Source organism: Apium graveolens, chromosome 3 (genome assembly GCF_009905375.1).
Source record: "Apium graveolens cultivar Ventura chromosome 3, ASM990537v1, whole genome shotgun sequence".
NCBI classification, from domain to species: domain Eukaryota; kingdom Viridiplantae; phylum Streptophyta; class Magnoliopsida; order Apiales; family Apiaceae; genus Apium; species Apium graveolens.
The window spans coordinates 297,374,758-297,387,739 of NC_133649.1; the positions used below are offsets into that span (position 1 = coordinate 297,374,758).

General features: G+C 33.9%; 3 protein-coding genes and 1 non-coding gene across 5 annotated transcripts; 2 read left to right on the forward strand and 2 right to left on the reverse strand.

The window, feature by feature from the left end:
• The first annotated feature begins 449 nt into the window (after positions 1 to 449).
• On the forward strand, positions 450 to 1,536 carry LOC141711179 (ethylene-responsive transcription factor ERN1-like). Its single transcript, XM_074513606.1, has one exon. The coding sequence runs from the start codon at positions 549 to 551 to the stop codon at positions 1,320 to 1,322; it is 774 nt and encodes a 257-aa protein (XP_074369707.1). The 5' UTR covers positions 450 to 548; the 3' UTR covers positions 1,323 to 1,536.
• Positions 1,537 to 1,602: 66 nt separating this feature from the next.
• Positions 1,603 to 3,688, reverse strand: LOC141711180 (tubulin alpha-1 chain-like). 2 transcript variants are annotated; one of them, XM_074513608.1, is made up of 6 exons: positions 3,485 to 3,688; positions 3,089 to 3,291; positions 2,806 to 3,005; positions 2,209 to 2,717; positions 1,949 to 2,069; positions 1,603 to 1,863 (listed from the first exon to the last, which is right to left on the reverse strand). In XM_074513608.1, the coding sequence occupies exons 1-6, from the start codon at positions 3,595 to 3,597 to the stop codon at positions 1,753 to 1,755; spliced, it is 1,257 nt and encodes a 418-aa protein (XP_074369709.1). In that variant the 5' UTR covers positions 3,598 to 3,688; the 3' UTR covers positions 1,603 to 1,752. The 2 variants fall into 2 exon arrangements, with proteins under 2 accessions (XP_074369709.1, XP_074369708.1); XM_074513607.1 differs by having other exon boundaries at positions 1,603 to 2,069.
• A 2,113-nt stretch (positions 3,689 to 5,801) lies between these two features.
• LOC141713724 (5'-adenylylsulfate reductase-like 5) lies at positions 5,802 to 9,970 on the forward strand. Its single transcript, XM_074517284.1, has 4 exons — positions 5,802 to 6,212; positions 8,157 to 8,338; positions 8,468 to 8,592; positions 9,189 to 9,970. The coding sequence occupies exons 1-4, from the start codon at positions 6,045 to 6,047 to the stop codon at positions 9,617 to 9,619; spliced, it is 906 nt and encodes a 301-aa protein (XP_074373385.1). The 5' UTR covers positions 5,802 to 6,044; the 3' UTR covers positions 9,620 to 9,970.
• Positions 9,971 to 11,921: 1,951 nt separating this feature from the next.
• On the reverse strand, positions 11,922 to 12,065 carry LOC141716110 (small nucleolar RNA U19). The gene has a single exon (XR_012572835.1). It is a non-coding gene; the product is annotated as a small nucleolar RNA U19 (small nucleolar RNA).
• Between the last annotated feature and the right edge of the window lie 917 nt (positions 12,066 to 12,982).

Sequence of the window (12,982 nt, forward strand, 5' to 3'; positions counted from 1 at the left end):
ATAAGTTGAATTTATAACTTATAAGCTGATAAGTTGAATGTTAGTAACGACGTACTTTTTCTCAACTTAATTTGATTTTTTGCTGATTTATTAACCTTAATTTTAAAATTTATATTTTTAAATGTTAATCTAACTTAAAATTCAAGAATTTAGATAATTATATTTAATAAGTATGTATGTTAATTCATTTAAGAGAATATTTTTTTTAACTTATAAGTAAAATTATTCAAACACTTATTTAACTTATAAGTATTCTTTTACTTATCGCTTATAATTCACTTATTCATTTTAAGTCGTAAGTTACTTATTTTCAGATTTCCCGAGTTTGTGTGCATGGAAAAAGAATATCCACCAAGAAAATAACAAACACAGAAGAATGCACTAGTAAAATATTAAGCCATGGCATAAACCTACTTTCTTATAAGAAAGACTTCACAACAGAACATGTATCCAACTCCTCCACTACTATACCATTAGGAGTTCAGACACTAATTTTAACTCATTTACATTCCCCTTGTCTTCATCAAGTACATTTTTCGGTTTCTTTAATGGAGATTCAGTTCCGACAAGAAGGAAAAATGAGCAAATTCAAGGGGAGAAACAACAGAACTAGTCGAAGCAACAAGTTTGTGGGAGTAAGACAGAGGCCTTCTGGTAGATGGGTAGCTGAGATCAAAGACACAACACAGAAAATAAGGATGTGGCTTGGAACATTTGAAACTGCTGAAGCTGCAGCTCGTGCCTACGATGAGGCAGCCTGTCTTCTACGTGGTACCAATACTCGAACAAACTTTGTTACTCATGTTTCTGCTAATTCTCCTTTAGCTTCGCGGATTAAGAATCTGCTCAAGACCAAAAAAGGCATGGATGAAAAGCAGAATCTTGATACATCTAGTACCAACACTAGCTGGGAAAAACAGAATCTTGATCCAGCTAGTACCAACACTAGCTCTTTTACTAGTAGCCCAACTAGTAGTGAAGGTGACTTCCCTATAAGAGGTATAGTAGAGGATCATAATCACTTGTTTGATGATGCTTACAAACCTGATATGAGGAACTTTGATGATGAATATTACTTGGGCTCTTCATATGAATCAAATATTTCATGGGGTTTGGAAGGTAATGGTGCTGAGAGATTTGCATATGCTCAAGAAATGTGGGAGTTGCCAAAAAATGATATGGCAGAAGCAAGTACTGGACTGGAGTTTTCAGAATCAGCGTTGCGTTGTGCTGTGAATGGTGTCCAAGAATATATTCAGACTGTCGATGATCCTAATGATTCTATCTGGGATCTTCCTTCTTTATGTTCACTGTTATGTTAAAACTTAGTGGTTTTGTAGGATCTTAAAGTTAGTAAATCCTTTCTTCAGTTTCTAAGAGACCAAGTTCTAATATTCAAGAATACATTGGGACTTGGCAAAATCAAAGTTTTTTGTTTTCTGGTCTATAGCTGTGTACCCCTGTTCTTCAGTTATTGCTCATTGCTGATATTTTCTGAATCATGGTTTTGTATTCTCCGAGTAACTAAACATTCGAGTCAAGTGGCTGGCGATGAACATCAGATTATGATTTAGTCATTCTTATTTTCATTGCAAATATAGATTAATTGCTAAAAATAATAATCTTATGTATTCAGTGAATTGTGCTGATCTTACTAGAATAATAGTTCCAGACAGATAGTTAAGCTGGATTGAGCTTGATAATTAGATTTCTAGTTTCTGAACAGTAATCAATGCCATACCGACAACAAATTTAGGAACTAGTACTCTTCAGCTTCTTCTTCGTCAGCTCCTTCTTGCCCAACTTCCTCATAGTCCTTCTCAAGTGCAGCAAGATCTTCGCGGGCTTCTGAGAACTCACCTTCTTCCATACCTTCACCGACATACCAATGTACAAATGCTCGCTTAGAATACATGAGATCAAATTTGTGATTGATTCTCCCAAACACCTCTGCTACAGCTGTGTTGTTGCTTATCATGCACACTGCTCGCTTCACACTGGCAAGGTCACCTCCCGGTACCATTGTTGGAGCTTCATAATTGATTCCACATTTGAATCCAGTAGGGCACCTTCAGTTTTGCAGTATCAAGATCCGTCAAATATACAATAAAGTCAAGACAAGGATTTGTTTCTTGCATATAGTACTAAAGACATGGCATGGTACTGCTTGATAATAAACAGCTCAACATAAACTTTAAGGATCCTTACCAATCGACAAACTGAACGGTTCGTTTTGTCTTGACAGCAGCAACAGCACTGTTAACATCTTTGGGCACAACATCTCCGCGGTACATTAAACAACAGGCCATATACTTGCCATGCCTTGGGTCGCATTTAGCCATCATGCTTGAAGGTTCAAACACAGCATTCGTAATTTCTGGAACAGAACTTTGCTCGTGGAAAGCTTTTTCTGCAGAGATCACCGGGGCATAGGAAGAGAGCATGAAATGTATACGAGGATAGGGTACAAGGTTGGTTTGGAACTCTGTGATATCCACATTAATGGCCCCATCAAACCTTAAGGAAGTGGTCAGAGATGAAATAGTTTGAGATATTAAGCGGTTCAAGTTAGTGTAAGTAGGCCTTTCAATGTCTAATGATCTCCTGCAAATATCATAGATTGCCTCATTGTCCAAGAGCACCACAACATCTGCATGTTCCAGGAGGGAATGGGTAGACAGGACACTATTATAAGGTTCCACAACTGCAGTTGAAACCTGTAAATTCACAAAACATTTGTCAAATGATGAAATAGTTTGAGAAATTCACTATTTCCAAGGTTAGATTCAAGAAAAAAAGATTCACCTGGGGAGAAGGATATATATTGAAGCCAAGTTTGGACTTTTTTCCATAATCTACAGACAAGCGCTCTAGAAGCAGGGATCCTAGTCCAGAACCAGTGCCACCACCAACAGCATTGAACACCAAAAATCCTTGCAAACCAGTGCAATTATCGGCTAGTTTTCTCACCCGATCAAGGCATGAATCAACAATCTCTCGCCCCACTGCACCAGATGGTTCCAATCAAATAATTGAAGTAAATTCAGTAATAGCACTGAACTACCATAACTGGTGCAATAGACATTACCTGTATAGTGTCCCCTTGCAAAATTGTTTGCTGCATCCTCCTTGCCAGAAATAAGTTGCTCAGGATGAAAGAGTTGCCTATATTTTCCTGACCTAACCTCATCTACAACATTGGGCTCCAAGTCGACAAATATAGCTCGAGGCACATGCTTTCCAGAACTGGACTCGCTGAAGAAGGTACCAAAAGAATCATTGGTTGTGTCGCTGAAATCAAAAGAAGAATCATCATCAGGTAATACTATAGGAAAGATATATAATACTAGAACCCAATTCAAAATTTTATTAGAATCACATTATGTGCTATGATGTTTTCATCCGAAGGACAAACCTCATAGAACCTGTTACAGCATGTACAACATATAAAATGCATGAAGAAGAGAAGAGAAACGCGAGAAACCTGGCAATCTTGCCGTCAGGTTGAATGCCATGTTCAAGACAATAGAGCTCCCAACATGAATTGCCAACCTGAATACCAGCCTGGCCTATATGTAAACTTATGATCTCCCTCATCTCTTTCAAATGAGTTACCTAATTCTTTAATGAATCAATGTTATACTAAACTCTGAGGTTGATTTTTGAGAGGGGGATGGACAGAATGAAGGAGAAAGAATATAGATAAAGTGATAAAAACAGAAATGGTTGTTGTTGTATGAACCAAAATATTTCATTTTGATTTCAAACAGAGGAGGAGGTCACTCTGGAGTCCGGATATTCAGACCAGCCTACCACGTGGCTCCAACATCTTTCTTTCTTCATTTCTTTACACCAAAAATAATTCCATGCTTATTTATTCCAAAATATAAGTCCATGACGCGCACACGCATACGCACACATAATACACTGCAATAATTATTGGAATTACAACATCAATTTTTCTCAAGATATCATTGATGTTGCGACATCTCTGAATTGTAGATTCTGAATTTTTAGAACATAAGTATTGTACATTGACACGCACACATAATGTACTACTATAATGATCAGAATTGCAATATTGATTTCGCTAAACATGTAATTGATGTCGCAACATCGCTGAATTGGATATTCTGGATTTTTAGAACATCAGTATCGTGCATTGTCGACAACTCATCGGAAAAGGTAAGCTGGACGACTCATCTTATACTGCGTTTCTGAGATGTATAGTTGATCCAAGCATTAAGAGAAGCATCATGCGGCTTGTACTCCATAGCATTGGAGTGAGGAAGCTAAAACAGCCGTTTGATCACATACATAACAGCCTGGTTACATAGCCAGAATGTTGGAACATAAACAGAACAAATTAGGGCAACCTGCCAAGAATGTTAATGGCTTTCAATACTTATTTCGAAAAGATCCTCTTAAATTTCAGTGAACATAATACCAAGAAGGTGTTAAAGTGCGTAAAAAATATAGATGGACATGAATCATCAATACTTTTAAAGGAAATACTAGGATCACTAGTTCGATATGACTAATTGACTGTGGTTTAGCTTTCAAGTACAGCCTATTGTACCTATGTTGTTACGTGTAAAATGGGTTAAATATCGTCCAAATGTATAAAAAATGTAATATCATTTGGATGTATCAAATGTATAGAAATCAGAATTTTTCATTTGCATGTAATATCATTCATAAAAAATGTGCTGAAATTCAATATATAATACTTTTAAGAATTTCGACTAACGATAGAGTGATATTTTTTATACAAATTTTTAAATGAGTGACTCATTTGAGTCAGTTTTGTACTTAGTTTTGTAGTTAGTGACTTACTCGATACATTTGGACGGAGTAAGTGACCTACTTGATATTTAACCCCATGTAAAATCCAAAAAAAAAATCCTTTCTTTGAGGGTGACCGGGAAACATTTTGAATTTATAATTATGAAAAACAATCAATTCATGTCATGATCACGCTTTGTCACGTTAATAAGTCGAGTCGAGTTGATAGAGGTCGTGCTTGTCGATTAGCCAAATAGTCGTAAAGTAAATTAGTCAAAAGTTAATGATTTTTAAATAAATAATACTCTCTCCGTCTATTTTTAGTTGTCTCAGTAAATTGATTACCGTCCCTTTTTAATTGTCACACTTTGACTGTTTACCAGGTTAACAGTTAAATTTACCAAAATTTGACTTAAGTTTATTAATATTTTATCAATTGGTAAAATAAAAAATTTTATCATGGGAAAGAAATTTTAGTCTACTTTAATATGAAATTTTCGGTTTTTGAAAATACTATAAGAGTAATTTATAATATTTGGTCAAAAACTAGTCAATTTGATTGATAAAAATAAGAATGTGACAATTAAAAATGGACGGAGAAAATATTATATGTTAAAGACAAACATATCTTGTTTTCTTTTTATACGCTCGCATCGATAAATTGACTATATAAACATATTATATTATATATATATATATTCAATTTTAATCAATTTAAAAATACATAAAAGCACTCACATAAATATATATGAGTTAAAATTAGCAAAAAGATATATAAAGATATATAAGTTGAAATTAAAGTAGGTTTATAAAATTTATTTTATTAACCGACTAGTTGATAAGTCGAGTAATTAGTCAACAATTCGCAAGTCCGTCGTGACGAGAATAGCCGTGGCAAACTATTAAATGAATAAAATTTAGAAAGAAAAAGAAGGTATATTTATTTGTCCTCTCAAAATGTGGTGTTGAAAAAAGTAGAAAAGTACAGGTCTAAAATTCAGTAGAGATATTATAGGAAACAATACATACAAAATATAGATATAGATATATAAACACGGAGGGAGAAGGTAGGAGGGGATAAAACAAGAGAGAGAGAAGAGAGAGAGAGAACCCCACCCGCCTTGCTGTTTCCTCCAAAACACAAATAATAAAATTTTCACCCATCCCCCCCCCTCCCTTTAATATTTAGTAATAAATAAAGATTGATCCCCCCTTGTTGTTGTTGTTCTTGAATCTTTCCTGCAATTTAATCAACCCCCATGTCGAAATTCACACCAATTGTATTGCTACTTTTTGTTGTTTTGATTTGTGGCTTTTGGGATGCTTCTTCAGCAGCAGCTGCTATATGCCCTCATCAATCCATCATCTTTCTCTACCATTTGCGTGCTCAATCTCCTCTCTCTTTTACTCCTACCCCGCCTCTTCAGGTTCTTCATTTTCCCTTTTCAATTGCCCTTTTTTAAGTTTTATTTATCTATTTTATTTTGATAAAGGTTGTTGCTTTGCTGGATTGATTGTGTGTTGTTTGATTGTTTTGAGTACCCTTTTGTTCTTTATGAAATTTGGTTTCTGATTCTTGATCAAAATTAGTTGATCTTTTTTGGGTGTTTTTTGCTTTATTGAAATTATGTGTTTTAATTAGGTTTTATTTCTTCAGTGGGTTGCTGGATTTGAAATTTGATTTTTGAGATAGCTAATAAAGATGTTACCTCTTGTCTTTCAACTTGTTGTAAAGACACATAAAGATGTTATTAGTATTATTAGTCATAGTGATTTAGAATTGGAATCATAGTTTATTGTTTTCTTGTTCATGTGTTGCATACGCATAAATTCACACCACTTGTTTCACAATAATTGAACTTTTATTTCAGACAAACTTGTACGTTCTAGTATTTCTTCTTTAGTAACTTATTTGAGATTGTTGGTTGCTATTGGCCTAACCAGAATCTATTCCTCCTTCATTTGCCGTTGTGAAATGAAGTCTTTATTGGGTTGGAAGAAATGCAATTAGTTTCGAATGGAATGAAATTCGTACCATTTTGTGTGTAATACTCGTAATTTTGAAACCTTCAACCGGTTTATAGTAACTTAAAGGGTAAATTCATTTAGTTGTTTCTTCCAAGTTCCAACTAAAAGAAATCATCTCAATATATATACACAAAAAAGGGAATTACAAGAAAGGTAAAATCTTTATGAGCAATAATAATTAGTACTACCTGCAAAAGATGGGGACGAAGACAAACAGGAGCAGGCAAAAAAGAGAGTTAAAGCCACATATTGAACTTGTGTCCTTTGATGTCAGGGTCTTGCCCCAACTTCCCTGTTTTCTGTTTTTGTTACTTGTTTTTTCTTATTGATCTTAAATTTAATCAATTCCTTTCCCTTTTGTGACATTGAACAACAAAACATGTATAAAGTTATTGTTTTTCTTCTTCGTGTTTTTAAGTATTTAGCTCATCTCCCGTCCTCCACTTCTTCCATCAATATATACGATTGTATATACGTTTTGGAATTATAAATTAGGATGATAATAGTAAAATGTTTCTCCTGCTAAAACAATAAGAAAGCCAATTTGTTGAATTGGAAAAGATTGGGCTAAGAAATAAGAATTATTGATTCAATTGTATTCCATATAAATAGACAGGTGACTGATATATTTCTTTTTTCTTTTTTGTTAATTGATGAACTGGCTATTAATTGATCTACAGATGCTGATACTGTATGGTGTAATATAGATCTTTTTTGTATTTCTTTCCAATAATAAAAAATGAATTAAAAGAAAAAGAGGAGAAATTTTGTGTAATGAGTCATGCTATATATATCAATTAAAAATCTATAAATTACAAGTGCCTGACATCTATTTGAAAGGCGGGATAAAAGTCGGGAAATTATGTTGAGAATTTGAAAATCTGGCTATTTTATTAATTTGAGGATTTGAAAATCGTGCCTTTTTTTGCAACATGGTGTAAAACTACAGCCGCGGTGATGCAATTTACTCCGTAGATTTGAGGATGAATTCATACTTTGCATAGTGATACGTCCCATTGTATAGTTATAACTTACAAACAAAATTGCTAATGTGCGCCAATCTTTCTGCACAGTGCCTATATGAATAGTAATTTCTAATAAGTTTTCCATATTTAATAAACAAAGTCATGAACAAGAATTGTTTAAAAGAATTACGATGGCAATGATTCCTAGTGCCATATATTTCGTGTTTAATACTAATGCATAAATTTAATAGTGTCTACTGTAGATTTTCTAAGTGGTGGATTAAAAATACTTGCATTTACATTACACACTTCTTACATGAAAAACAAATTCTGCGAGGTATATTTTTCACCTTCATTCTTTCTTTGGATATCTGGCAGGTGGGCGGTGACTTCCTTGAGGAAGCACTAAATTCAAAAGATGCAGATACATACACTTCTGTACTATTTTATGCTTCCTGGTGTCCATTCTCCAACGATGTGCTCCAAACATTTGAAGTCTTGAGTTCAATGTTTCCTCAAATGACCCATTTGGCAGTTGAGGAATCTTTGGTAATGCCAAGGTATCTACTAAAGCTATTGTATTTACCAAAGAATATGGTGATTCATGATGCCTCGGTGTTTCTGAATTTGTATAGATCTGTTTGAAATTTTACTGACCTGTTTTCCTTTTCTTTTGTTCTTAATTGCAGCATACTTTCTAGATATGGGATACATAGCTTCCCCACAATATTGATTGTGAAGCAGACATCTAAACTGCGGTTTCATGGAACAAAAGATCTGAACTCCCTTTCAAGATTCTATAGAAAAACAACAGGTAACTGATCTCTAGAGCACTCATAGGCTTACTTATTTACAATGTGTCAAAGAGCGGTACCTTACAATAGAGCTGAAATTGGTTATTCACATTTTCGTGTGCACGCACTAAATTAGGTGGCTGTGACTTTTATTGGCCTAATGTCGTGTTCATTCAGTTCAATCTTAGGATCTATATGTTCTTTGGGATTATCATCCTCGTTTTATTAACTTATCTTCTTTCATTTTCTGTTACATTTCATCCTTAAGTTATCCCATGGACCAGGTTTAGTTAATTTTCTGTATCTTTTCCCCACGAGATTATAATATGCAGTGGTATGGTGGTAATAATAATAAATAACCCCCATTATGATATAATAAATAACCTCTACAATGATATAGAGAGTTACCAAAACTTGTTCATGGGTTTATGTGTAAGGACAAATTATGGATTGAATTGAAAGAGTTTCATTCGTAAGTAATGAAGGGATAGTCCTTGCAAACAAACAATAGCCTTAAACTGATTTATGTGATTTTCATGGTTCATGTGATAGAAGTGTTTTGCTAGTTACAGAAAAACGTAACTATAATTCTTAACATGGTTGCTTAAATTTCTAGGATTGGAGCCCGTGCATTATCTTGCTGCAGATCAACCTGTGAATTTGGAGCGCAGTAGAGAATTTATTATGCAATCATGGGTTGGTTTATCACCAACCGAGATTCTAAGAAAGGAACCATACTTGGCATTGTCTCTATTGTTTCTTTGTTTAGTAGGATTTTCATATGCATTCCCAAGAGTTTTATCTCACTTGAAAGCCTTGTGGGTGTCATATGGGCCTCAACTGAAATTGGAAATATTTGGGGAGACTAGCCAAATACTGGGGAGGATTCTTCAGATAATTAATGTAAACAGGATTTGGACCAAGTTGAAACTATGCAAAACCAGAAACTTCCTTCCCGGTGCGAAAAATGCCCGTGTGTGGGCGTCTTCCCTTGCTTCTGTTTCTTTGGGTAAAACAGCTTCATGCAGATCCTCTTCCTTAGATTGACAGTTAACGTGGTTTTGACAAAAGGGTTGAGAATCAACGCAAGAATGTCAGAAAAAGAGTACAAACAGCACGCTCCCACTCTTCAGTCCTTCCCTTCTCCGTGGATTAGCAATTTTCCTTATATTACTTTCTCGTCTTTTTAATTAATTTTTAAGTTGCATGATTATGTCAAATCCTAAATTATGATTAATGATAGAAATTTCTGTTGTGTTTGATTTGTGGCTGGGGGACTCGGCATAGATGAAACTTTGTAAATGTAGAGCAGGTGCCTGTTTTTGTATATTATCTGATACAGAGCTACCCCTTGTATAATTACATTAATTATTGGAGAATTTTGTGTTCTACAATTTAGCTTGGAATTGTGTTTGGGATATACAAAGGCAAAGGCTCTATTTTTTTTCTAATTTCTATATTCTATTATATGTGGACATTTTTATATTGGTTCCAGTATAATACCACACGATATGAGGTTAACAATCGTTTCTCACATGTATGAAGGCAAGGTTTGCATAGGCAAAGCTTAGAAGTATATTCATGATATTTGTTTGGTTGGTTAATAAAGTTACCTAAACATTTTTCAGCTTTTTTTTTATTTTTAATTAAAATATTTACCGACAGGGAAAAGGACAAACACCCTCTTTCTTATTTTTTTTTTCTTTTTTTCAATAATACTCCTTTTGGGTGAGGTGTTCCCAATTTTTTGTATCGTTTGTTTTACAACTTGTTAGGTTTTGAGTTATTTTTCATTGAGAATGATTTAAAGTTATGTGATATGGGGAAATCACAAAAGATAACTTGTATAACAGATACTTAATTTCTTCAAAAAAAAAACAGATATTTAATCATTTATGGGGACATCAATAGTACATTGAACTACATCTATATTTAAATATGTAAAAGTATGTTCCTGATTTTAGAAATTCATCGAAAGTTGAAAATTGATTTGAGCTGAATTACCTGTTTATTTATTTTTCAATCTGATTGCATAATTAGTTAGAGATTTGTTTCTTTTAATATAATAAAATTTGTCAAAAAATAATATTTACAAAACATATTCTGAATTTTTCAGGTTTTCATTTGGTATGGGAAAGATAATATTTTTTCCCAAAAACAGAAGTTTGAACTCATTTTTATGTGTTAGCCTGGTTACATTAAATAATGATTCCCGCTTTTTACAACACTAAATAAGTAATTCAAAGGCAAGTAGGCAACTTGAGTTGGTTTGGAGTTTTGACAACAAATGGACCAAGGGCATGTTTGACAATATACTTATAAGTCACTTATAGCCAGATACCCAACTTATAAACTGAATTTACAACTGCTGATAAGTTGAAAGTTGGCTGACGTATTTTTTTCTAACTTATTTTCATTTTTTCACTTTTTTATAAAGTTGTGGTTTTAAAATATAAATTTTTAAATATTTTCTAATTTAAGATTCATGAACTAAGATAATTATATTTAATAATTATTTGTTTTAATTCATTTAAGTAAAAAAACTTCTGACTTATAAGTAAATTTATCCAAACACTTATAATACTTATAAGTATTTATCAACTTTTCACTTATTTCGCACTTAATCATTTTAAATCATAAATTACTAATTTTAAGATTTTCCAAACGGCACATGGCACGTATGAATGTGGAATGTCAATTGAAACATTTTAAATGAAAATGAAGAGATAACAAAGAAACAATTTGCAAATGGGCTTGAAAAATATATATATGCCAACAATATCACAAGTAACAAACAGAGGGGGATGAAATGAATTCCATCAGCTATTATCACTGTAATGAAAGCCAGGGCAAAAATATATAGGGAGACCTAATCAAAAGAGGCTAGCGAGCAGCTCTCTGCTCTTCACACGAGGCTCCACAACGTCATTAACACAGAGTAATTAACAAGTAAACACACACTAATTGGAAATGTAATCTGAATCATTTTGAGGCAAGAAATGTGGAGGCTCATTTCTTACCAAATCAATTAAAGTGATTCAGATGAACAAGATAGTTAACCACATCAAATCATCAGACAGACGAGGATTAATTATCGTGTTCAAAACATTCATGTACGCCCCTGTCTGAACCCGAACAGTATAGTTATGCAATTAAGATTGCAAAATTGTTGGATTATTCGAGGGCAAAACACTTCTAATCTACAAACATATACAACATGTACAGAGAGAGAGACAGAGAGAGAGATGTCCAGAGAGAGAGAGACAGAGAGGAGAGAGAGAGAGAGAGAGAGAGAGAGAGAGAGAGAGAGGGAGGGAGAGAGAGAGAGGGAGAGAGAGAGAGGAGAGGATAATGTCTAAGGTTGCTTGGGGGAAGATTGATTGAAGAAGGGCAAGTAATCCCCTCAAGAGACCTGAGTAAACAGGAGAATCTGGTAATAAAACACTACCAGGATCTATATTGTTTTAATATATGCCTCCCAACTAAGTCATTTGAATATCATAATTATTCATACGACTACTCTAAAAGAGGCACTTGTAAATTATAATCACAATCGGTATTTATTATAATCAAACTCAAGCTAATTCACGAATGGAGGAGATGGATGGTTGGGGAAGATAACAAGTTATATAATTTTGGTTCCTCTGGCCTCCATCTAATAAAAACAATTATTAGGGTTTCTTCTGCCTACCCCCCCAGCCAGCCCCCCTCCTTTTTATAGCCCAACAGGCCTTTTTAAGGCCCATTTTCTTTTAAATAGCACAGCCCATGACTCCCCGACCAAAACATACCCCCAAATATTTTTAAGCCCCAACACAACTCATTTATCATTCCGATCGTCACTATCGGATCATGTTTACAACAAATATTTTTGAAATCAACTTATATTTATTTAATTGGTGAAAATTGGGTAGAATATAGTGACGGGTCACGTTTTGTATCAGATTTTTTTCAGATCAATCCATATTTATTTAGATCGGTCCGAGAACTCGGGCCGGATCATAAGGTACAACCTGGTTAATTTTTTATTAATTTAATTTTGGTATTTTTGTTTAATATTACACGGAAATATATGAAGCGTTAACCCCTTACTCCCGAGTTTTAATTAGGAAGGAAAGTAAGTGGTAAGTGAGCAAAGTAGTTTCGCTTGTATTCATATTTGTGTTCCTGAGTTTTTAAAAGGAGCGAAAGCAAGTGAATTTAACAAACTTTTTTAATTCAAAATTTTCACTCCAAAAGTGGGATAAAAGTATTTTACTTCTTATCACTTACTTCCTTCACTTTAAAAAACTCGGGAGTCAGGGCCTAAAACTCGTGGCATGAAATTGTAACATTCCAATTTCCAACTTACTTTGGAAGTAGAAAAAGAGGCATTTGCATTAGCTTAGCGGTTGTACTTTACAAATCATG

Coding starts and splice junctions, on each gene's coding strand:
- LOC141711180 (XM_074513607.1), bottom strand. CDS start 3,597: ATGAGGGAGATCATAAGTTTACATATAGGCCAGGCTGGTATTCAGGTT. Junction 2,718..2,805: donor ATATATATCCTTCTCCCCAG/GTGAATCTTTTT, acceptor GTGAATTTACAG/GTTTCAACTGCAGTTGTGGA. Junction 2,070..2,208: donor ACCGTTCAGTTTGTCGATTG/GTAAGGATCCTT, acceptor GCAAAACTGAAG/GTGCCCTACTGGATTCAAAT.
- LOC141711179 (XM_074513606.1), top strand. CDS start 549: ATGGAGATTCAGTTCCGACAAGAAGGAAAAATGAGCAAATTCAAGGGG.
- LOC141713724 (XM_074517284.1), top strand. CDS start 6,045: ATGTCGAAATTCACACCAATTGTATTGCTACTTTTTGTTGTTTTGATT. Junction 6,213..8,156: donor CTCCTACCCCGCCTCTTCAG/GTTCTTCATTTT, acceptor GATATCTGGCAG/GTGGGCGGTGACTTCCTTGA. Junction 8,593..9,188: donor ATTCTATAGAAAAACAACAG/GTAACTGATCTC, acceptor TTAAATTTCTAG/GATTGGAGCCCGTGCATTAT.